At 41.0% G+C, this 24,614-nt stretch overlaps 4 protein-coding genes across 4 annotated transcripts; 1 reads left to right on the top strand and 3 right to left on the bottom strand.

The window, feature by feature from the left end:
• Positions 1-211: 211 nt before the first annotated feature.
• rfc1 (replication factor C (activator 1) 1) lies at positions 212-8,610 on the bottom strand. The gene is made up of 23 exons (XM_072462267.1): positions 8,504-8,610; positions 8,070-8,219; positions 7,932-8,001; positions 7,735-7,839; positions 7,359-7,639; positions 7,211-7,282; positions 7,023-7,100; positions 6,631-6,954; positions 6,452-6,562; positions 6,190-6,369; positions 5,938-6,042; positions 4,688-5,102; positions 4,479-4,591; positions 4,280-4,394; positions 4,119-4,207; positions 3,910-4,047; positions 3,683-3,778; positions 3,350-3,603; positions 3,151-3,268; positions 2,926-3,071; positions 2,627-2,840; positions 699-881; positions 212-629 (listed from the first exon to the last, which is right to left on the bottom strand). The coding sequence occupies exons 1-23, from the start codon at positions 8,504-8,506 to the stop codon at positions 528-530; spliced, it is 3,462 nt and encodes a 1,153-aa protein (XP_072318368.1). The 5' UTR covers positions 8,507-8,610; the 3' UTR covers positions 212-527.
• A 1,460-nt stretch (positions 8,611-10,070) lies between these two features.
• On the bottom strand, positions 10,071-13,198 carry rpl9 (ribosomal protein L9). The gene is made up of 7 exons (XM_072462268.1): positions 13,131-13,198; positions 12,622-12,668; positions 12,441-12,556; positions 11,938-12,033; positions 10,564-10,696; positions 10,297-10,377; positions 10,071-10,230 (listed from the first exon to the last, which is right to left on the bottom strand). The coding sequence occupies exons 2-7, from the start codon at positions 12,665-12,667 to the stop codon at positions 10,124-10,126; spliced, it is 579 nt and encodes a 192-aa protein (XP_072318369.1). The 5' UTR covers position 12,668; positions 13,131-13,198; the 3' UTR covers positions 10,071-10,123.
• A 184-nt stretch (positions 13,199-13,382) lies between these two features.
• lias (lipoic acid synthetase) lies at positions 13,383-16,242 on the top strand. The gene is made up of 11 exons (XM_072463951.1): positions 13,383-13,563; positions 14,025-14,200; positions 14,325-14,418; positions 14,491-14,571; positions 14,941-15,097; positions 15,159-15,216; positions 15,297-15,425; positions 15,515-15,660; positions 15,731-15,801; positions 15,883-15,994; positions 16,123-16,242. Exons 1-11 carry the CDS (start codon positions 13,480-13,482, stop codon positions 16,176-16,178), a joined length of 1,164 nt encoding a protein of 387 aa, XP_072320052.1. The 5' UTR covers positions 13,383-13,479; the 3' UTR covers positions 16,179-16,242.
• A 947-nt stretch (positions 16,243-17,189) lies between these two features.
• Positions 17,190-20,675, bottom strand: ugdh (UDP-glucose 6-dehydrogenase). The gene is made up of 12 exons (XM_072463952.1): positions 20,583-20,675; positions 19,553-19,714; positions 19,288-19,389; positions 19,013-19,213; positions 18,742-18,939; positions 18,486-18,633; positions 18,322-18,416; positions 18,121-18,251; positions 17,894-18,033; positions 17,725-17,816; positions 17,536-17,646; positions 17,190-17,441 (listed from the first exon to the last, which is right to left on the bottom strand). Exons 2-12 carry the CDS (start codon positions 19,712-19,714, stop codon positions 17,331-17,333), a joined length of 1,491 nt encoding a protein of 496 aa, XP_072320053.1. The 5' UTR covers positions 20,583-20,675; the 3' UTR covers positions 17,190-17,330.
• Positions 20,676-24,614: the final 3,939 nt, after the last annotated feature.

A 24,614-nucleotide genomic window follows, 5' to 3' on the forward strand; every position in this document is an offset into this window, starting at 1 on the left:
AGACCCCCAGTGGTCCAGGTAAGCTCATTTAGGACAAAAGTTTTAAGAGTGAAGACAGAACTCTGAGACGAGGCGTGAACTGTCACCTGAGTCAGAGCGTTCAGATCCTGAACTTTTGTTTTTCAAAGTTGAAATAATTTATTGGTTTTGATTAGTTTACAGTTTTAGTTTCTCAATAATTAGTTTTAAAGATAACACACACAAACGTCTGGACATATTCTGTATTGATACAAAAGTTGAAATATACAAATTGGGATCAGAGCAAAAGAACAAAATCTACAGTTGCAGCTATTTGAAGTAAAAGGCAACAGTCCTTTATGGCCTTGTCACATTATTTACAGCCTCTTCAACACTCCACCAACTCCTAAAATGCTGCTGGACATGATAAGCGGTGGACAGATCATAATTTGCTCCATTCAGACAGTGAAAGTGGCAACTCTCATTACAGCACTTTAAGAACATATGGGGCAGGTGTTTAAGTGGAAGTGCAGAACAAAGTATGCGTGGATTTAAGTCTCTTTCAAAAGTTATTTTTTAACCTTGCCCTTTCCTCTTCCTTTGCCTTTGCCTTTACCAGACACTTCAGTCTTCTCTTTTTTAGTTTCCTTTGTGGCTTTGGCCTTCTTTTGCTGTGGGCCGACAAAACACAAACCATAAGAAGCTGTCATTATTTGATGAACACCATAAATGTGACTTACTTTGATCATGGCGTCTGTTTTGAGGTTATCTGCCTCATCTTCTGACTCTCGAACTTCTGTTTCTATGTCTTCCCCTGGCTCTGTTTCGCCACCGCCGCCGCGCCGGCCTTTCTTGACCACTTGTAGAGAGTACGGTGTGAGGTGGACCTCTTTGTTGTATGCACGTGTGAAGGCCGCCTTCACCTGTGCGTGAACACAAGAAAACTAGATGAATAGAGTACTTGTGTGTTACCATTCATTATTCATGGTCCATATTGCAAATAAAAACAGATCCTACAAATAAAACTACAATTTTGTCAAACATGGATATGGAACAAGGAGCTAAATCTCTTTTGGAGCATTTGACTTTCAGACATGTTATTTGTTCTCCATAGTGCAAATAAACACAGTTTTCATTTACGGTTCACTTAGTGGATCAAAACTAAAGCACACATGCTCGTCTGCGCAGAGGGGGCCGTAGTTTGTCATCTCTGCTGATCTAAATCGTGTGAGTCTAATAGTTCTGTGGCTGATTCTTACCTCTTGCTTCTCCTGGTCGGCTCGTGTCTTTATCGTACTGCGCGCTGTACTGTACACGCATCTGAATACTAGAATACTAGAATACGAGACGAGGTCGGGAGCACATGCCAGTGGTTTTGAGAGAATCTATCCACTGCATCTCAATCGACGTGCATGTAGAGGCAGTGGTGTGGTCTACGTGATGCGCAGGTAAAATAAAAGTGTGGCTTTTAGGAGGGGCAAGTTTATCAGTAATATATGTTTTAATGAGAAAAAAAAGTCCAGCTCTGTGTTGGGCTCTGGAATACTAAAGATAAAACCAATGTCAATATAGTTCAGATCAAACAGAAATCCTTGTTCATTAAAAAGTCAATAGAAACTTGATTTGGATTTAATAAATGTTGTGTTCCCACACATTCGATAGGACAGTGGACACTTAAATCATTGGTAATTCTGAGGCTTATGGCTTAAAGGTGGAATGGACAATTTTTTTCAGCAAATTTTTTATCACGCGCTGCCCAAAAGTAGACCCAAAACCAGCGAAAATGAGTGAAAAACAAAAGTCTGTGGAGAGCGTTTTTGCAAAGGGGAAAATGCCAAGTAAGGAGCAGACGAGGAGCCAGCGGGGATTTTGGAGGACACGTCTCCTGGGCCAACATTCTGCAACTTCTGCGCGATAACCTGTTTTTACAAGAGTTTGAGCGCTACTTCCCGCGCCGTGACGGCAACAAGACAAAATTACGGTCCTAGATGGGACCATCTCATTGCACAGAAACACGTGCAGGGCTCCCACTGATTCAGCGTGTGGTGAGTCATAATTTTTATGCACATGCTCATTTTTTTCATATTTATCTGATGAGCTTCCACCAGTCAGAAGAACAGTGAGGACACGTGTCCAATTCGGATCTTTTGGTATGGTACACTTAATAATGTACAAACGCGTCTTTTGAGAACATTTCGCCTTCCGAGCTGAATCGAATGGAAGCCTAAGCCCCGCCCACTTCCGCGCAAGTTAACCTGACCACGACAAACTGGCACACCGGTACGTGAAAAAACCTACATTGTTCCAGTCCGTGGTGCAAAAAAGGTTGGGGACCCCTGCTCTAGCTCACCTACGGGTGCAGATGGGGACGATAAAAAAACTATTTTTTCCAGTATTATTTTTACCGAACGGTTTTTTTAGCTCTGCATATGAAAGGATTTTATTTTAACGCTTCTCTTTTATGTCTTAATCAGAGATTTTAATATAACATGCATGCAATATATTAGGACATCACACTCAGTGCTGCTGAAAGTATGACACTGATTAATTAGTGCAGAAATGAGATAGATAGAGATATATAATATAATATCTATCTATCTATCTATCTTTTTTTTATACTTAACCTCTCGGTGGACATAATGTATGAATTTGTAAACTCGAGTCTGACCTTTGAGTCAAGTTTGGAGTAGAGATCAGGCTGACCGCCCCAGACACTGATTTCCATCATGCTGTCCACGTCTTCTCTGATGAGCTGGTAGTCGTCCAGGAGCTGCACAGCCTGTGCTGCACCCTCAGCCCCGAACCTCTGAAGAGGGTTCAAAAGGGCATTTCGCAAGTAGTGAAGGTAGTCCAGGTTCACGGACTGTCTGCTGCTGTACGTCCTGAGTTAGAAAGAAAAATATTTTGCTTCGATTAGTTTTATTCCTTTCTATTGGAGGGTGACTGGGCAGTAAATGTTTCACTCACTTTAAGCTCATGTGAGATGAAAGCTCCTGCACAATGCGGGAATGTTTATTGGTGGACGAGTTTTTGCCAAGCCAGCTGGGAAAAGAGGGGAACTGACCCATGTAGCCCCGCATAAGTTCTCCAGGTAACACACTGGCATAAATGGCCTTAGGACACAAAGAAAAATATTCAGTTGCGGAGGAAAAGACCAAGACCACATTTACATGTATACGATATGCGTTTTACCTGTGTAGGCAATAGTGACCAATTCTGCCGAGAGCGAATCATCCTGTCCACCAGGTCTCCGTCACAGATAGAGTCAGCTGTTTTACTGATCAACATCAAGTGAGATTTGAGATTACCACTAAAAAGGTAAAGCCAAGGTTAATTTTGGAAGCATCTTTTATCTGTGTGCTACATGTGAAAGATCAGAGGTGATACTCACGCTGCCGCTGCAGGACGAACATGGAGGTAGTTTTCCTGAACAAAGAGTGGTGCTAGTGAGTAGTCATGGAAGAAGAGGTCAGACTTGTCGATCAAGCTCATATGAGCCGTCTCCTCCCCGGAGACAAACACTTTTCTGCAAACATCAAATGGACCCAGTTTCATGTCCTTTCGGGCATTGCTTGCATCAGACTTGCACTGATCGTAAGTCATCTCTTTGCTCTTAGCAGACCACATGCTCAGGTTGTGAAGCACCTGGGAAAAGAAGAATGGAACAGTACAACAAAATGAACAAGAAATGAAAGAAAAACATGACTGATGAAACTCTTTTTACCTGTCGGACATCTTGGTTTGACGCTAGAATGATTTCGTTGAGAGCCGGGGGAGGGATTTTTATCCCCTCTTTGAAAGTTATGGACATCATTGCCCCCTGTTCAAGTCCAAGTGTTAGAGAAAAGGTTTAGTCCACATGAGATCACAGCGAGCTGATCGGCCAAAGTCGTGGTTTTCAGTTTAAAAAAAAATCTTGAATGTCTTGAATGCAACAATGTGCGTATTTACCTTTATCTGTTCCAATCGAGGTCTTTGGAAACGCAGGTCAAAACAGTAGTTGGCGAGGGATCGAATCTTCTGATGGTTGCGATCATTACACATGCAAATTATGGGCACTTTTGAAGTTTTGATTAGGCCAATCATTTCCTGTAAAAAAAGGACAATATAATTAGGAAACAAGCAGAGAAAAGACAATGGATTATATTCTCCGTCTTAACCTGTATGCCTCCTCGGTCTTCATTTCCCGCCATGCCATCGATCTCATCCATAATCAGGACATGTTTACTGCTGACTTTTTGTGATGTGCCTACAAAGTACCAGTATTATTATCTGTCAATAAACTGTTTTAAAAAATACATACATATTAATATAACTGTACCTTTATAGAACTCTTCAATGCTCGTGTTATTCAATGACTCTGCCACAACCTGCTTCAGGCTGTTTTTGCTACGAGTACAACTGGCATTCATCTCCACAAAGCTGTAGCCCAGTTCCTAAACATCATGAAAACAAATCATCACCAATAGAAATTACATACCAGACTTAATCCACTGTGAACACTCAAATACCAGACTGACCTCACAAACCAGTACTGCTGTGGTGGTCTTCCCCACTCCTGGAGGTCCAGAAAGGAGAGCCGCTTTAAATGCAGAGCCATCGTCTTTTCCTCCAAATTTACCAAACTTTGCAACTTGAAAACATAAAAGCATAACATTTAGAACCATTGCCTTAATGTTCGACCAATGTGCTATGACCTGAGTGATGGTGTTGAAAGAGTGTCTGATACCTGCCGGCTTGGATGAGCCGCCGCTGTGGTTTTTGTGCCAGTTTTTCAGCCAGCGTATTAGTTTATTTGCACAGCTTTGATCACCTTGTTGACCGATGACTGTTTTGAGAGATCGTGGGCGATACTTGTCGACCCAGAGCAAACTGGCCCCTTCTCCTGACATTGATGGTGATGAAAGATGTTTAGGAGAAGAAGAAGAGGAAAGACCCAGGTCTCTCCGGGCCGTCTGTCCAGACCCTCTCCCAGAGGGAGTGCCTGACAGGCCCACCCGAGCACTATGGGCCAGGGACAGGCTGGTCTTAGAAGGGCTGGGAGTCTGAGGAGATCTGGAGTTGCCTTTTGAAGGAGAGATCTTCTGTGATTTGGGCGTGCGCTTTGCTTGAGTGGGTGGAGTTCCAGTCTTAGATGCTTTAACCTTAAATAATTACAGTACAGTAGTAAAATGAACTATAAATTTTATATTGAATAAATATAATTTTTCAACTGTGTTCTCCTAACACTCCCTCGGAAAATGATTGTCCACCATAATTGACATTTTTTCTTTGGCTACATCAACACAATCAGTATAAAAACAAAGCTGATGCATTTGTGTTCTGCCCAAACACACAACTTTCAATATGTAATCAGTGCAGCTTTACAAATGTACTGCATTCGGCACAAATGACCCTTTGTTGCTAAAGGCATTCTGTATCCACGCCCTGATGGCATCAACTTAAACTGATCACAAAGATGCTCATCATCACTGGTGACACACCTGGCCATTTTGTACAGACGGAAGCTACAGGATTTTCTGTTCTTTGCCAATTATCTTTCCTGCATTTTTTACAATTCTCTTCAGCTTGTTCTTGTTAACCATTGTCAGAGATGTTAAAAACAACACTTTAAATCAGGTTGACATAAACTCAAGAATGTGCAAACTCACTCCAAAACCTCCGATATTTCTGACACTATTAAGTCTTTGGTAATATTTCTAATAAATCACATACTTTTTAATTTGCATAAATCTACATTGTGTGTCAAGTTTATCTTTTCATGCAAGTACATTCCCCATTACCTATCCACAACCTCAATGAACTGATCAGATAGAGAGGGAGTGAACAGGATTGTTTAAGATGAGGTTTTTGGTTTTGTCTTCATTAATAAACAGGGAATACGATCGACAGCTCCATTGTTACAGTTGACATTCTTGTCAAAAAGACCACGTGTGGCCATTTCATGAATTACATGGTGTTCCATTAAAGATGACTGACCTCAGCCTCTGCAGCAATTTCATACTTTGACTTCTTCCCAGGTTTTGTCCTGATTAGCTCAAGCAAACCATCTTCATCCAAGATCTTAGTGCCAAAACTCTCAGCCTAAAAAATAACACAATCATTTCATAACTACAGTACATAAATAAAATGAAGATACATCACTATGTCAAATATAAAAATGCTTATTCCCCCTTAAGGCTGGCAATAGCCTGTTAATCCCTCCAGTTTGATTTTAGCAAAAGAACAAACCTTCTCGAGCTTTGAGACCCCACCGTCTCGCCCGTGGACCAGGTAGTTGGTCTTCTTGCTAATGTTGCCCATCACCTTCCCACCGTAACGCTCGATGAGTCCTTTGGCATCGTCCCTCTCCATGGACTCCAGCACCCCGGTTATTACAAAAGCAAAACCTTCCAGACAATTCTCTGCTCCCTGCAAAGTCCATCACAATCACCGGTAAGTTCAGATAAACAAACCAAGAGCAGAAATATGCCCTGCTCAATAAAATTTTCACCTGTGGGATTTCTTTGGAGCCAAGAGCCCTTGGACCGTCTCGGTTGAGGTAGTTTCTGTACGCTGACACATTGGCCTTCTTCTTCTCTTCAGAGTCTTCAGGGCTTGTATTCTAGTACAAACATTTTAAAGTAATATAGTTTATACAGCAAATTTAACAAATCAATCACTTTTTCTCACCTCCGTTTTCTTTGGAGATGGATGAAGAGAAATTGGAGTTGTTCCTGCTGTGGGTATTTTTGTTTTCTCAGGACTCGGCGAAGGTGCTCTTTCTTTTTTGGGAGAGATTTTTTTGAGGGGTGATAGAACGATTTTATTCTTTGACATTTCCCTATTATCGTCCTTCTTCTTCATCATTGCAAGTTTAAAGCTAGATTTGACAGGGCTTTTCTTCGGTGAGGGAGCGATGACATCCTCCGACAAGCTTTCTGTCTGTCGTCGTCTCAAACCAGAAGCCGTTTCTGTGGCATTCTTGGAGCTCGCGTCATCAGGGCCTTTACGAGCCTGGAATAATAAACAGAAAGAGAAAAACAAGCTGTTCTTAGCACCTTTATTGGTAATGTGTAAATTACTTTTTTAGCCGATGGCTCCTCATCCAACATAGCGAGGGTTCGGGCAAACTCTTCATCCTCGTGGACCTGCTTTTCTAGCTGTATAAAGACATCAAAAGTAATGTCAGCTTTGAAATTAGCATAATGCACATAATTCACAGTTCAAACCTGCTGGTATTTAACCTTGCAATAATTTCACTGAACCATACCTCCATGTCTTCATCCATCTGTAGCTGTCTGGCAAGTTGCTCATCACTAAGATCGTCTGCATCTTCGATAGGCTAAACACACGAGACTTCATGTCAAAATGTAACAAAACTAAAGAAAAAAGAAAATTGTATTAAAACAAGCACTCACAGTCTTTCGCTTGTTACTTGCCACGAGCTTCTTATCTGAGCGCTGAATAGTCCCGCTGCCAAAGTAGTCAAAGACAGATGTTGGGGTGTGTTTAGGTTTTGGAGGTGGAGCCACTTTGGGGGTGACAGGAGACTTTAGGACCACTTTCCCCGGATTTGAAGGTTTTACGGGAGATTTGCTGCTCTCTTTGGTCCCCAACGATTTATTTTTGGAATTTCCAATGCCATTCTGTTTAGCTTTAGATGCCCTTTTCAAGCTCTGAAAGTTGTCACTATCTGAATCTGCAGAGAACAGGTATTAGACCCTCTTAATCAGTAATGTATACACAACGTAGACACTTAAAGTTATTAGCCTTTCTTTAGTCAAAAACATGTACCTGTTTCTGAGACATACTGGACAGGATCCTTTTTGAAAGGTTGCTCTTCCTTCTGTTTCACTTTAGGAGACTTCTTTGACTTCACAGGTTTCTCATCTTCTGAGTCTAAAAGGGAAACATGAAGGGGGCATTTATTAATAATAATAATAACAAAATATGACTTTGAATATGACTTTGCATTGAATAGCAGCACTTGCCAGAATCTATTACTGCACGTTTCTTCCGTTTTTTCCCAACATCTTTACGCTTCTCTCCTGATCTGGAAACCTGAAATAAATACATTTTTAAAAAGTCGAAATGGCAATGTTGATAGAAAGGCACAAACGTATGGGTACCTTTGTCTTTTTTTTACCCTTCACGTCCTCGTCTGAAGACAAGGTGATTGTTTTCTTCTTCTCATCTGACCTGATCTTAGTGTGATCACTGGAGGATGGTTTCTGCACAGCGGGTTTAGAAGATGTGGGAGCGAAGAAGCGCCTGATGTCCTGTTGTGCACAGAGAGCTGTCAGTGTCACAAAGGCTCTGAACAAGAACAAGCACGGCATCTGGACAAAACACAGTCCTGTGCAGTATTAAGCGCAGGGCATCAGCAAGTTACTTTAGAAAGACTCTTGTTTTTACATAGCACGATCTTAGCTTGAGCTAATTCAGAGAAAGTTTGGCGCAACAACAGTTCAACAAGAGAATGCATGAAAATCACTTAATAAAATGGCTAGGTTAAATCTTTTACATGTATTTCAATATTCGCACGTGCCTCTTTTTCACTTACCATTGCTAGTGGGACTTTTATTCCTTCACTTTACAGCCTGTTGTTGTCATAAGAAAATCCACAGCTTGGCGCGAATCAGTCCTGTTGTCGCTTGGAGATGACGCATAACCGGTACGTACCTACTACGTCACTGTACGTGCACCAAAAATAAATATTATGTTTTTATTTAGTTTTTTGTTATGCTTTTTTACGTTTCTTGCAACTATAGGCCTACATCTGCCTTCATCAGTGATCACATGGGACCAAAGCTTCACATGAGGGCACTTTCAATTAACCCTAACCCATCCAATTTGACACATAATTAGCAGTGGTTGGTCAGAGATGTGATATATTGCTTTATAGTTTTTATCAGAATCGGAGGGTCCAGTGTCAAAAGCCTTCGACAAACGAGGAGCTTGTAAGAAACAATTTAGGACCGGACAAGGTTTCTTTTTAAAAACCAGGCTGAAAGTTTGATCAAATATAATTAGTCTAAAAGGTCTTTCAACTGGATGCTGATCAGAGTTTAGAAATAAGCTTGTATTTACGTATTTGATTTGGATCATCACCTTTTGACAAAGGATTTACACAGTTAGAAAATGGGAATTGTCTCACTTTTTAAGCTTAAATTCAAAATGACAGTTAAGAGGCAAATAGTCTGCAGCCAGTTTCAAGAGGAAATATTCAAGATGATCCTTATGTGTCCTGGTACTTCAACTCACGAGGACCCAGTGCACAGTGAAGTAAAGTTAAATGAGCAATGATCCAGACAATTGTTTCCTAAAGGAATTTCAGAAATGGCATCTGATTTTGTCCCTCATTGACCAGGCAATATAGAAACAATAAGCAAACCAGCTGATACACTGTTCAAAACTAAGCATTTTAGATTTGTCATTCAAATCAGAGCTTCTTGGAACCGTTTAAGTTTTGTCATTTGAGAGATAATCGTCAGATCTGGGTTTAATAGTTGAGGTATATTTGTTCAGTAGTCACCCTCAGTCTCATCACTACACACAGGATTTAAGAAAGTTTAATACTTTTGAAATCCATCCAATTTCAAAGTCATGACCCAAGTCAGGTGAAAAGTCCAAAATAAATCAATGGGTTGAGCAAGATTCACATTAGAATATCAATAGATTACACAACTTCACAATAGCAATTATCCAGTAGTGTTCAAGTAAATAATGCAAATAAACAAATGAAGTAATTTGATTACTTCACTGATCTCACCGGACCATTATGTCTTTTCTGGTCCAGAGCAGTGATTCTCACTGAATAAACTGCATTTCTGATTCCCCCTAGTTTTACTGAGGGATGACAAAGCTCCATTGAATTACTTTTATATTCAGGTGACATTTATGGGCAACTGTCAAATGTACATTATTGTATGACTACATTTGTTCCAATTATCTAGTACTAGATCTACTCATCCAAGTACTTTGTGCCTAGTCTAGATATTTTTCACCTACATCTGTGATCACATTAAGAGCGCACTCTCGTAAGAGCCCACGTGATGCATTTAAATGCTTGAAGCTGACCTGGTAACAAATGGATTCAATTTGAAATCAAGCATATTAAAAAAAAAACATTTATGGAAAGTGGGTTTTATTGAGTATTTATTGGGAATCATTGCCAAGTTCTTTATTTTTGACTGTCCACTACAGTTCCCTTCTCAGAAACGTAAATACCATCCAAGAACTTTCTGATGTCCTTATTTTTTACGGTTGTGGCTTGCTGGATCAGAGCAGCTGAAAAAACAAAAATCATTCAATAAAGTTGCACACAATGAAATTTAAACAATTTAAATTGCACACCTGAATTTGACACCAGTTCAATGTCATTACCCTCGAGCACAATCTCATCCTTCTGAGCAGCAGAGGTGGCACACAGCACACCTGCAGGAAAAACAAATGCAAATGGGCAAGGTTAATTTCAAAGCTACATATAAAAAGGGTTTAGAAAGCAAGCAATACATTAAAAAAGGTACTCTACATAAAGTAAAGGTGGACCACTTAATTACACCAAAATGAGAGCTGCACTCATGTCAAACCAAGGACAGGCGCTCAGGGTTTCTCACTCACCAGCCCTCATGCCGACTCTGCGGATGTACTTCTCTCCCAGGAAGTTTCTGATCTCCACCATTGTTCCACTCTCCTGGATGACGATGTTGATGGGGAAATGGGCATAAACGGAGCGCATTTTATAGCGGAAACCCTAAAGAAAGGAATACATAATTTAGGAAAAGGCTTTTAGAAAGAACAGTCTCATTTTCATTGTGGCTACAAGTATTTACAATCAATCACAAGGTACTCCAGAAACAAAAGAGCCAATATCAATAGTTTTGATGAAGACGCCTCCTCCGTTGCTGAGGCGAGTTTGAGGAGCCGAGGCACGCAGGATTATTGTACACTTTAAAAGTAGTGACATTTAAGATGAGTTAATCCTCGAAAATGCTGGGGAGCAGGGAATGAGATGGGAGATTAAAAAAAATATAAGAGGCGTAGGCTGGATTAGATTGGAAAGGACAGTGAAATGGGGATGAGAGAAGGGAGGACATGCAGTAAACCAGGCATGTTTAAACTATGGCTCAGGGGCTAAATGCCCTCCGGCTTCCAGCAAAGTTGGTCCAAACAAAGTAGTACTTTATATAGTAAAATTTGAAACATCCAAGCATTGATGTTATAAAAACCTATCATTAATGGTCTAAGTTTTTGTGGAGGCATCGTAACTATGACAAATGCAAATGTAAAAAAAGGGTTCACTTTGTCATTGACAAATTCAACATAGTCAGGTTCTGTAGCCCTCTGCTCTTTATAAGTTTCAAAACATGGTCCTCTGAAAGAAGTTTAGGCATCCCTGCAGTAATCTGTCAGGATTCAAACTCGCTGCAGCTGACTGCACTTGGAGCCCGTCAAACGTGACCTGCGCCTTAACAACTCGAACACCGGGCAAAGAATTAACTTTCTAATCACAACGCGATTGTGACATGAGCGCACGTTATGCTACACATTCTCTCCCTATTACCTCAGGTCGGGTTCAGAAAGTCTCATTTCATTCCAAAGTGGATTATAAAATGCAGACTGTGGCCTCATACGACACCACATGTAACTTTGCATTGAGACGCGTCTAAATTCAGTTAATTTCTCAGTGATTGAGTCAGATTGTTATAAAAGCTTAACCGAACTGATGCACGCTTAGTACTTGATTTCTCCGAGCTGATTAGCCCGTCTCCACATCCGGCTCTGCTCCTATCAAGATGCACGGTTCAAGATGTGTGAAAAAAGCAGATTATTGTTTGAAGTTCACAGTACTTCAACACTGTTGTAAACTGGTAATGCTCTTTACTGTCAAAATGAGTAGGAATACAGATGGTAAATTTTAATTTCAAGCACTTTGCCAAGCTTAAAAGGATTCAAGCCTGATGAAATCATAGAATGTATGACCAAGTTTCTTACCAAAGTGACTCCCTTGATCATGTTCTGGACATGACTGCAGATGGTGCGGACTGTGGCAAGCTCCTTTCTGTTACCCCACCATTTATCCACACGCAGCTGAAAACAGAATGTCGTGTTAAAAACTAAACTTAAGTTTACATTTGCATTGTAAACCACGATATTGTTCTAAAAAGAGATCGACAGAAGTGTCTGATATCCTGTTCAAAACGGTCCACTCAAGTATAAAAACTATACATTTTTCATTATTGAAATATGGTTACAGTGAGTGAACCCACCAGCAATACTCTGAACAGTCTGAATTGTCTTAAGAGGATAAGAGTACAATAAACACCATTACATTAAAACTTCATAAGTTGCTTTAACTTAATGTCCACTTAAAAAGACTGAACTAAAGGGATCTTATTTTGTAATCAGGATGAATGAGTGACTAGATCAGTGTAGGAGCAAACATTACAATCAATGCTCAAGGCAATCAAGGCATCTTTTTCACACAGCACATTTACCTTCTTGTGTTTTTTGCCCAGAAGACAGAGCTCCAGGTTTATGTGGTTGAACTCCCTGACAAGTTTCCCACGGGGCCCCTTGACAGTCACTGTCCGCCCCTTCAACTTGATATCCACTGCAAAATAAAATTAACATTAGATACATTTATAAACAACCCTCGCGGAATTAACTTACACTTACCATTATCAGGGATATCCACAACCTGACTGCTGAGAATGGTCTTCATTCTGCTACACAAACATAAAACGGGATAAACTCACTGACTTTTACACTACGATTAACCAGAGGAAACCGCAATTTAAGGCTCCAGCAGGAAAACACCAAGAGCAGGGTGACAGTTCCTGATAAATCCCGTAGCTCTGGTAATAACTAAGATCGCAGACGCAGTGTGACACACTTAACAGCTTTAAACGTCAATTTAGTGGTGAAGTGAGACAAAAAACAATGTTTAATACTAGAAACAGCCTCTGAACAGGATTAGCATGTAGCTACACTGCAGGCCTCTGAGTAAACGTATGGGGGAAGTGTTAATAAAACTCACTGTGTGCAATGCAAACTGTTAATATAGGGCCTGAAGGGATTGCCAACTCTTAACGTATACAAAAGAGCCGAATACACGAAGATAATCACTTCAATGCCAGAGATGAATTTAGATAATGTTAGGGCATATGCATTTCAGATTCCCTCACCTCGCCGGTAGTAGAGGAAAGGAAGACGGAAGTACGTCATGACGCAAATGTAGTGCGCGTGCGTGTCGTCATCAGGCATTGTAATCAACTAACTATCTATTTTTCAGATTGTTTTAGTTTGAGATGGGGATTTTTGCGTTCATACTTAACCTTAACACACTTACACTTACAGAACACGAGTATATTAAAACTTTTGTAACAGTACTTTATATTTTGTTAATAATTTTGTTAAATAAATGAGCATAAGATCTCTGCTCTCTCTGTTTGTTGATGTTCCCTGGACGCAGCACAAGGCTAAAGCAGTTGATCTTTTGAATCACTGTTACAGTCCAATGACATTAAGCTAGCCATGGCGTCGTTTATGCAGAAGTGTTGTTTGGCCGGTCGTTTTTCCTCCAGCCATTTATTACGGAGTTCAAATGTCAGTCCTGCAGTAAGTATCTTCTGTCTTTGATTTGCTAAGGTCTTTCTGTAAAGGTTTATTTGCCTCGTATTGGAAACTCGTGTCAGTTTGACAAGTGAGCCATTAACTCAACTAACGTTATCGCAACCGACAACCGTAAACATTTAACGTTCATTTTGAATCATGAATGCCTATGGTCTCTACAACGTGCTTCAGAAAGATTGCAGCAGTTCTGTGACGTTAAGTGTTAAATTGCATAATAATGTGATTGTCCAACATGGAAGTTAATTTTCTTCCCTAGTCCCTAATAATACCAACAAGATGATCAACAATAAATTATATAACAAATGATACTTTTATACATCTAGCTATGCCTATGCTAACTAACGTTACAACGATGGAAAAGAGAACAGATTGTATGCTGTAAATACCATAATTTACTAACATAGTTTCTGTGACACATGTTTAAACTGCCTCTTTCATGTGTAAAGGTTTACACAAGTCATATGTCAACTGTGGTGAAGTCCTCCCCACAGCGCGCTGACAGAAAGAAGGACCTCCTGGATGATGATGGGCTAAGTCTTCAAGACTTTATTTCTGGAGATTTGTCAGAGAAAAGCAAATGGGTCGAATATAGAGGCAATCTGAAGAGACAGAAAGGAGAAAGGTAACACGTTTCATGGACTATTGTGTACGTTGATAGTATATGTATAGACTGTTATTTTTTTATGTACTGTATCAGCAAAACTACAATATGTGACATTTTTTCTGTATTTGTTATTTCCATACAGATTACGGCTTCCTCCTTGGCTCAAGACTGAGATTCCCATCGGAAAGAACTTTAACAAACTCAAAAACACTTTGCGAGACCTCAACCTGCACACAGTAAGTTTAGTATCTGTGCAGATGATGCCAGTGTTTGCCTGGATGCTTTTCAACACTTTCTGTTATGCCTAGGTATGTGAAGAGGCCAGGTGTCCTAACATTGGGGAATGCTGGGGAGGAGGAGAGTATTCTACTGCAACAGCAACAATTATGGTAAAATTACCACTCCCTAAAGAGTTCTACTTACAAGCAATGTGCCAATATTAATTATGACATATCTGATTACGACACAATGTATGTACAATTTGATTTGTTTTTCCATCCATCCATTTTCTACCGCTTGTTCCCTTTTTAAAAATAAATTACTTGTTGAGAATAAGAAGATGCTAAATTGGTTAAACTTACAAAAGTGACATACGCTCATGTATATTTACTATACTTACTACTTACTATACTATAGCTCATAACTTTTAACATTTAACCACAACAATGTTTAATTTGTGACTCTTTCATAATTGCATATATTTTTAAAAAACATCCTCCTTCTAATTATCTTATTTATGATCTTTTTTCCTTGTTTAGCTGATGGGGGATACATGCACTCGTGGCTGCAGGTTCTGCTCGGTAAAAACGGCCCGTCTTCCGCCTCCTCTTGATCCCAACGAACCCTACAACACGGCCAAGGCCATTGTTGCCTGGGGCCTCGATTATGTAGTTCTAACATCGGTGGACAGAGATGGTAATGCCTTTAAAAGATGAATCCGGTGTTGTGTAATACATTCATGGTGTTTGTTTCTCAGACCTTGCAGATGGAGGGGCGGAGCACTTTGCCAAAACAGTTTCCAATATAAAGGAAAGGTAAACATGTGACTTTTTTTTTTCTTCTTCTTGTTTTTAAATCAAAGTCGTGCGTAATCTTTCCTGTCATCTGCATTTAGGGAGGAAAAAATCTTAGTTGAATGCCTCACACCTGACTTTCGTGGAGACCTGTCATCAGTGGAGAAAATCGCGTTGTCAGGATTGGATGTATACGCTCACAATGTTGAAACCGTACGCGAGCTGCAAAGGTATTGAGCACTGCGTCTTCATACTCAAAAACTACTGAACGCATGTAAGATTTTGCATATTTATGTCTGTGTGCCCATCTGTTTGTCAGATTTGTCCGTGACCCCAGGGCAAACATTGACCAGTCTTTGAAGGTTTTGCGACATGCCAAGAAAGTCAAATCTACTCTGCTCACCAAGACGTCAATCATGCTGGGATTGGGGGAAACGGATGAACAGGTTGAAAATACTTTGAAAGGTTTGTGCGTAAACAACTTTAATGCTTTTTTGGAACAATGTCAGTAAAATGTGTTCTGATTTATTTGCAGAGCTGCGAGAAGCTGGTGTGGACTGTTTGACACTAGGGCAGTACATGCAACCAACCAAACGTCATCTTAAGGTGCACAGAACGCACAAAAAACTGTTCACATCACATGCCATTTTTGTCCCTGAAGACTCACCAGTCGACGTTTGCATTTAGGTGGACGAGTACATCACGCCAGAGAAGTTTGCCCATTGGGAGAAAGTTGGGAATGACATGGGGTTTCTTTACACTGCCAGTGGCCCCTTGGTGCGATCCTCCTATAAAGCAGGTATGACTAGAGAAATAGTACTGTTTTATCAAATTAGTTGAAGTCCATAGTTTCAGTTAAAAGTATTTATAGGGCTTACGGAACTATAATATCATGGTACTTTAATGTTTCTTTACTATGAATTACAGGTGAATTCTTTCTGAAAAACTTGCTGGACAAAAAAAAAGCTGAAGGATCAGAATGAAACAAAGAAAGAAGGTTTGAAGACTAAGATTGACCATTTCCACTATATTTTAATACCTCAATACCAATATTTACATTAAAAAACCTTTTAAATCAGGACATAGTCAAGTCTCTGTACCGTATTTTCCGAACTATAAGTCGCTCCTTTTTTCATAGTTTTGGCCGGGGTGCGACTTATACTTATATTTATACTTATACTTCGGAGTGACTTATATCTGATATTATTTATTCTTTTCACACTTGCAACCGCATTTCATACTCCAGTGCAACTTATCCATGTTTTTTTCTTCTCAATTATGCATTTTTTGGCTGGTGCGACTTAAACTCCGGTGCAACTTATAGTCCGGAAAATACGGTAAATTAGACAGCGTGCACATGTGACAACTACTATTTGACAAACTTTGGTTAAGAATGATGTGTAGCCTCCAGCTGCCTCTGGGATTTCCTGATCTGTTATTATCTTATCAATGCCCAAACCCTTAGGTGCTCAACTTGTAAAATTACTCTTTTTGACAACTGAGTCCGTTTGAACCTTTTGATGTTTTCAGTGAGTGAGTGCAGGGACATCTTTTTATGACCTACAAGCTATTCTAGAGGCAAGGGCAGACTTGAAAAGGTGAATAACAGTGTGGAGAATTCACTATATGAATGTGACAATGTTTAGAAATCCATCGCTAGCTGAATTATTTTATGCAGTTAAAATTTGAATTAAGATCAATACGATTCTCCACTTTTGACAAAACTAAATGGTCCTTTTAATTCTTCTGATAAGTTGATCAAAAAGATAAACATGGACAAGCTTAATACATTTATTTTATTGCATTGGCCCTTGCAAAATCAGTATTACAGTAGCATTGAATTATACACAGGAGGATTTATAAAAATATTTTAAAATGTATATTGTTTTTTAACAGCAATAAAACATGATCAGTTCATTGTAAAAAAACAGATTATTGTTAATATAATGTATAGCTTCATGATTTAATGAGATTAAAATGAAATGTTAATAAACCGTATAACAAAGCCTTTTCTGACAGGAATGTCTTTTTTTTTGCAATTAGTCACTGTTAAGTGTCTTAATGACCAGGTCCAACAGAAGGGACTGTAGTGGATGACAAGGAATAATTGGTTGAGTCAGGAATGTGCGAGAAATTTAGACTTTGGCCTTTTTAGGAGGAGGCTCACTGGGGACAATGCGGGGCCCGACCGCTGCAGGGGTGTAGGGGATCCTGGAAGCCGCCACCTTTTTGCCTATGGTCTCAATCTGCAGAGAAATTATGTTAATATTTTCTAACGTGTGCTCTAAAATCTATGGTTTGGGTCAGAATATTATCTTTGTTCGAGCATTTCTGTCTCACCTGAAAACCGATGTTCTGGAGCAGAGGGTGGAGATGGTCCAACACTCTTCGACCATCAAATATAAAAGCAGGCTTTAACATCTTCTTATGAATTTTTTCATAGTCAAGCTCCTGTAAAAAGAGGAAGCATTCTAATTAACCCAGTTTCTCCTGACGTTTGCTACATTTGCGCGTGATGCGTTTCTTTACCTTAAACATGTCCCATTCAGTGCAGATGACCAGCGCGTGGGCACTTTTGCACGCTTCATAGGGATCAGTGGTTACCGTCACCAGCTGGGACACTAGATCAATGTGAGAAATGAGCACACGTCATTGGTCAACACTATCGTCATTATACTGTATGAGAGTTGGAGTTTACCTCTCTCTGGATTGTCTTCCGAAATGTTGGGCTGGGAGAGGTCATGGATGATTTGTTCCTTCAGGACTTTGGGGTCGTAGATAAACAGCTTGGCACCTTCATCCATAAGATACTTTGAAATGTAAATACTGGAAGACTCCCTTTGGTAAAGAGACACAGGATGGACGGTCTAGTTAAGACATCGTTTTTAATATCGTAAATGTAACACCGAATCGAATCCCATTTACCTCGTGTCTCCGGTGTCTTTTTTAAAGGAGAAACCGAGCAGAGCTATTTTCTTATCAGTCACAGTGTTGAAGAGGCAGTCTATGATTCGACAAGCAAAGCGCCTTCTCTGGTATTCATTCATGTCAATCACCTACAGTGTAACGCAAACAAGTTAGCAAGTGTGTGCAGTTGTACAATCTAATATAAAATGCAGTTGTCACCTGTTGCCAGTAGGAGGCGACTTCGGGGAGGTTGAGCGCCTCGCACAAGTACACCAGATTGAGCACGTCCTTCTGAAAACAGCTTCCTCCAAAGCCTTAGAAACAGACAGCGGTTGATTGACACACTCGATGAGACGTAAACCCGTTTGACTCGAGTCTCTTACCGACACTGGCTTTAAGGAACTTGCTGCCTATTCTCTGGTCCATGCCGATGGCCTTGGCCACCTCCTCCACGTCGGCTCCAGTGGCCTCACAAAGTGCACTGATGCTGTTTATGCTGCTGATTCTTTGAGCCAAAAACGCATTGGCAGCCTAGAATTGTTAAAATAAATAATAATGACAGCATACAATGATACGGCAGAGGAAAATAATACACAAGCTCAGTCATCCCAACCATAAAGTGATGACAGCAGTAATTACCAGTTTGGACAGCTCGGAGGACCATGTATTTGTGGTGATGATCCGCGCCTTAGGGACCCAGTTCTCATAAACGGCGCAGAGAGCCTTGATTGCCCTTTGACCCTCTGGCGTTTCATCTCCACCAATGAGGACGCGGTCTGGGTCCTTCAGATCTCGCACAGCTGTTCCTTCTGCAAGAAACTCCGGGTTGGACAGCACCTAAAGCAGAACATGGGACGTTCAGGAAAGTGCAGACGGGTCTTAAGAGTTGGAGACCGAAGACCACCCATACATGTAGATTCAGGCTCGGCTTCGTGTTGGCGTCAAATATCCGGCGAATGCTCTCCGCAGCACGAACGGGGACGGTGCTCTTCTCCGTGACGATCTTGTAGCCGTCAGACACCTCGACGATCCTCCGAGCGCAGGATTCGATGAACTTCAAGTCAGCTGCCCGGCCTTTCCCCATCCCGTAGGTCTTGGTGGGAGTGTTCACCTGGAAACTTTCATTTTTAGAACCGCTTCCCAAACAGAGAAAATACTTGACGCGCAATAATGTGCAGAACTCACAGAGATAAAGACCAGGTCCGCGGTCCGGATGGCTGAGTCGATGTCGGTGGAGAAAAACAAATTTCTCCCCCGGCATGATTCAACAACCTCCTTCAGACCGGGCTGAAAAAGGAAATAATTATCAGTCAAGAAATATCTGTGTGTTGCAGCTCAAAATGCCTGAGAGATGAGGCAGAGTTGCAACACATACCAGTCTGGAATTAATTATCAGGCCTTCGAGGTCACTCGGAGCAAGAGTGGTGACTAAAGCAAACACAAAGGTTACCTCGTATATGGGAAGGGTGTCTGAATTCCAGGCTTTGATACGGGACTCATTGACGTCGACGACGGTCACGGTTATCCCCGGGCACATCTCAGCGATGACACTGCACGTAGGACCACCCACGTACCCCGCACCAATGCAGCAGATCCTCTTAATCTGGAACATCTGAAAAAACAAAAGGAGGAGGTCATTTTAGAAGAGCAAGGGTCACTTCCACAGTTTTATTTTCTGATACCTCTAGTTAAAAAGTTGCACTATTAGGTTCACGTTAATGCCCACTGTCCCTGATAAAGGACGAATTGGGGTTATGTTCCATTGGAGAAAGACTTTTTTTAAGCTTCAGAGACATGCTATATATTGTTGGACAGCTTAATGTTCACACTAAAACTTGGGAAAACATGTATTTGTAAAATTACAATTGAATTACACTAGGTAAGGATGGGGAAATGGCTGAGCCTTAAGATATTGTTCTTGGGCAGTTATTAACTTAAGATTTGTTTTTGTTTTATGCTCCTTTTGAAGCACACATGGAAACAGTCCAACAATACAATCACCAAAGATATTTTAATATAGAACACAGTCTTAAGGAGGTTTACATGGAGATAAAGTTCAATCAAGAGGATACAAACAAAAGGGCAGTTGTTTTTATGTCCACTATCCACAGCCTCATTCTGACTCGATCCAGGACCAGCACCAGTCGCGCCGTTACATCCTGCTATAGGAGGAATAAAGAGCTATTCATCGCGCTCACCTGCACCTACTTCTGCTGCTGCTGCACCCATCAACAGGACCTTTTATCCCACAGACCTGTCACCCAGTTTGCACAGCTCTACTGCAGCTCTACTGCAGATACGGTCTGAGGGGTGTGATTTAGATCAACCTCAGTTTAACCATTGCATTACATTACATTACTCCTGATCACAACCGGGCATTTGTTCTGCAAAATGCTCCAATACAATGTTGACATTAGGGGCGTGGGGGGGGGGGGGAGTGAGCAGCTAGCTAGCTTTGACAGAGAGAAACCGTACATCACCTTTGCCAACTCGACACAGACCAAACTTCTTCTTCTGGCGCTCTCCGCTCGCGCTGCTCTGGAGACGACGAAACGCTTCTCAAAATTAAAAAAAATGCAAGTTAAAGGGGGGAAAAAGTAGCGTAGTCAAAGTAGCCGGAGGAGTCCAAATCAAACGCAAAGGACAAGCCCGAGGACTCTGCGTGGGTTTAGTCTGAGTTGAACATTTACTCTGATCTTTAAGGGTGTCTGTGGGACTACTTATATTGCCCCCGGCGGCTTCCGCTACGGACCGTTTCAAAATAATGGTTTGTTCTAGTTGACCTGACGCGTGGATCTATTACAACGTCGCACCGCGGTGGTAATGGCGGTGTGGCAAGTAGTAAAGTAAAGTAGTAACGCAGGCCTTCGTCGCGATCAGTGGTTTTGTTGTACAGCAGGTCAAGTGTGTCGATTTAAAAAACTGAATGAAAGCGCCACACTCCGGTCGACACGCCGCGTACTACGGCTTCCGCTGCCTCCCACTCTACTCGACACACATGGATCTATTAGACACACGTACACACTATGGTACACATTTATACACTATGGTACACACGTACACACTATGGTACACATTTATACACTATGGTACACACGTACACACTATGGTACACATTTATACACTATGGTACACACGTACACACTATGGTACACATTTATACACTATGGTACACACGTACACACTATGGTACACACGTATACACTATGGTACACACGTACACACTATGGTACACACGTATACGCTATGGTACACACGTACACACTATGGTACACACGTACACGCTATGGTACACATGTATACACTATGGTACACACGTACACACTATGGTACACACGTATACGCTATGGTACACACGTACACACTATGGTACACACGTACACGCTATGGTACACACGTATACACTATGGTACACACGTACACACTATGGTACACACGTATACGCTATGGTACACACGTACACACTATGGTACACACGTACACGCTATGGTACACATGTATACACTATGGTACACACGTATACGCTATGGTACACATGTATACACTATGGTACACACGTACACACTATGGTACACACGTACACGCTATGGTACACACATACACGCTATGGTACACACGTATACACTATGGTACACACGTACACACTATGGTACACATGTATACACTATGGTACACACTATGGTACACATGTATACACTATGGTACGCATGTATACACTATGGTACACACGTATACGCTATGGTACACACGTACACACTATGGTACACACGTACACGCTATGGTACACACGTATACGCTATGGTACACACGTACACACTATGGTACACACGTATACGCTATGGTACACACGTACACACTATGGTACACATGTATACACCATGTTACACACGTATACACACTTACGCACACTTACACAGGGGCGTGTTCGCTTATGTCTGCGCTGAATGAGACAGAGACCCCAGTTGTTCAGGCAGAGAAGGGACATAAACTCTTTCTGAGAGGTTTAAACATTGGTGAATTTTCCTCTGAGCTATTATATGGCAAAATGAAATGGGTTTATGACATGGTCGAATTTTCCAGCACATGTATACATAGAAAATAATTAAAATGGAAATATTTTACTTTCCATTATGTACTTAGTAAGCAGTGAGCTCGTCTGAACCTGGGACTGCACCTGGATTAAACCAGGATTAACCTAGGACTAAACCAAGATTGAACCAGGATACGACTTAACCAGGACAGGACTAAAACATGACTAAACCATGACTAAACCATGATTCCGCCATGATTTGATAGAAAACAAATATTCAGCTACAAAAGTTTAAAAGAACATTGCAATCTAGAGATGCACCGATCGGCCGCCGATTTAAAAAGCCGGTTTTATGCTGAATCGGCCAGAATCGGTGACCGGCCGGTCCATGTCGTAATTGCCGGTTTTCGGCCGATCCAAACTGACCCGCATGCGCGCATGCGCGGTGCGTAGCAGCTCAACGCGCCCAGCGCAAAACAGCTAAAAACTACAAGAGTCTTTCAGAGCGCGGCGGCCAAAGTGTCCAGTTTACATTAAAGTCTATGTAAACGTGTGTCGAACACCTCCTGCGTTTCCCGCGGCGCGATTCCTGCTTTTTCGCCGCGGCGCGCGGAGCGGAGGGTGCGTTTTGCCGTTTTCCGCACCGCGGTGAAGATAGTTTCACGTTGGACGTTGGACATTCGCCTCCGCAACGAGAGCGGGAGCTTCCTCTGAGTGTGCCCCGCCTGCAGTAGCTCGAGGCGGGGAGCTGCGCGCTGAAGTGCCGCTTGGTGCGCCAGTTAGGGACCGACTCTAAAGTACCGTTTGTTTAAAAATGTGTTATATTAAAAAATATCAAACGTATTTATATTTAAAAAAAAAAAACAATATAGAGGATGAATCCAAGTTGCTAATATTAGATGCAATAGTCCTTTTGGGCTGAAAAATTAACCCTTTGTAGATTTTTAAATAATGTTTTTCGTCAAAAAACAAGGATTCTTTTCAATAGCTCCTAAATCAGCTAGTCTAGATAGTAAACGCTAAGTGATTATAGTAGTTGTGGTCTCCAGGTATCACGCACACCTTTTACTTTTTCAAATTGACCCTTTGTTGATTTTTAAGGAATATTTTTCGTCAAAAAACATGGATTATTTTCAATAGCTCCTAAATCAGCTAGCCTAGATAGTAAAAGCTAAGTGATTATAGTAGTTGTGGTCTCCAGGTATAACGCACACCTTTTACTTTTTCAATTTAACCCTTTATAGATTTTTAAGGAATATTTTTCATCAAAAAACAAGGATTCTTTTCAATAGCTACTAAATCAGCTAGCCTAGATAGTAAACGCTAAGTGATTATAGTAGTTGAGTCTCCAGGTATCACGCACACCTTTTACTTTTTCAAATTGACCCTTTGTTGATTTTTAAAGGATATTTTTCGTTAAAAAACAAGGATTCTTTTCAATAGCTACTAAGTCAGCAAACCTAGAAAGTCAAAACCAAGTGATTATAGTAGTTGTGGTCTCCAGGTATCAAGCACACCTTTTACTTTTTCAATTTAACCCTTTGTAGATTTTTAAGGAATATTTTTCATCAAAAAACAAGGATTCTTTTCAATAGCTCCTAAATTAGCAAACCTAGATAGTAAAAGCTAAGTGATTATAGTAGTTGTGGTCTCCAGGTATCACGCACACCTTTTACTTTTTCAATTTAACCCTTTGTAGATTTTTAAGGAATATTTTTCATCAAAAAACAAGGATTCTCTTCAATAGCTCCTAAGTCAGCTGACCTAGAAAGTCAAACCCAAGTGATTATAGTAGTTGTGGTCTCCAGGTATCACGCACACCTTTTACTTTTTCAAATTGACCCTTTGTTGATTTTTAAGGAATATTTTTCGTCAAAAAACAAGGATTCTTTTCAATAGCTCCTAAATCAGCTAGCCTAGATAGTAAACGCTAAGTGATTATAGTAGTTGTGGTCTCCAGGTATCACGCACACCTTTTACTTTTTCAAATTAACCCTTTGTAGATTTTTAAGGAATATTTTTCGTCAAAAAACAAGGATTCTTTTCAATAGCTCCTAAGTTGGCAAACATAGATAGTAAAAGCTAAGTGATTATAGTAGTTGTGGTCTCCAGGTATCACGCACACCTTTTACTTTTTCAATTCCAATCTGGGCGATATAACAGGCCTTTCATTGTCATTCAGCATAAAGGGCTTCTCCCAGGACCTCTTTGCCTTGGGTGACCTTAACGGGGGCTTCAAGCCCCTGACAATGTAGCTTCTCCATAGGTTCATTTGGGCTCAGCCTCTCATAACCCTCTTTACTTTCTCCACTGCTCTTCTCCCTGTACACAAACTGCTGCTCCTTCTGCCGCTGCCATCTCTGCAAGACTTGTACGTCTTCAGGGCTCTTGGACGAGCAGGTCGGATCACCACCGACCCTTCTCACCCTGGACTATTTGAGTAGTCCTTAGGCAGGAGACCACTCCCCTCAGGCAGGAGGCT

Source organism: Eucyclogobius newberryi, unplaced genomic scaffold (assembly GCF_026437365.1).
Source record: "Eucyclogobius newberryi isolate DKJ021-1_F unplaced genomic scaffold, fEucNew1.0.hap1 SCAF_4, whole genome shotgun sequence".
Lineage (NCBI taxonomy): Eukaryota > Metazoa > Chordata > Actinopteri > Gobiiformes > Gobiidae > Eucyclogobius > Eucyclogobius newberryi.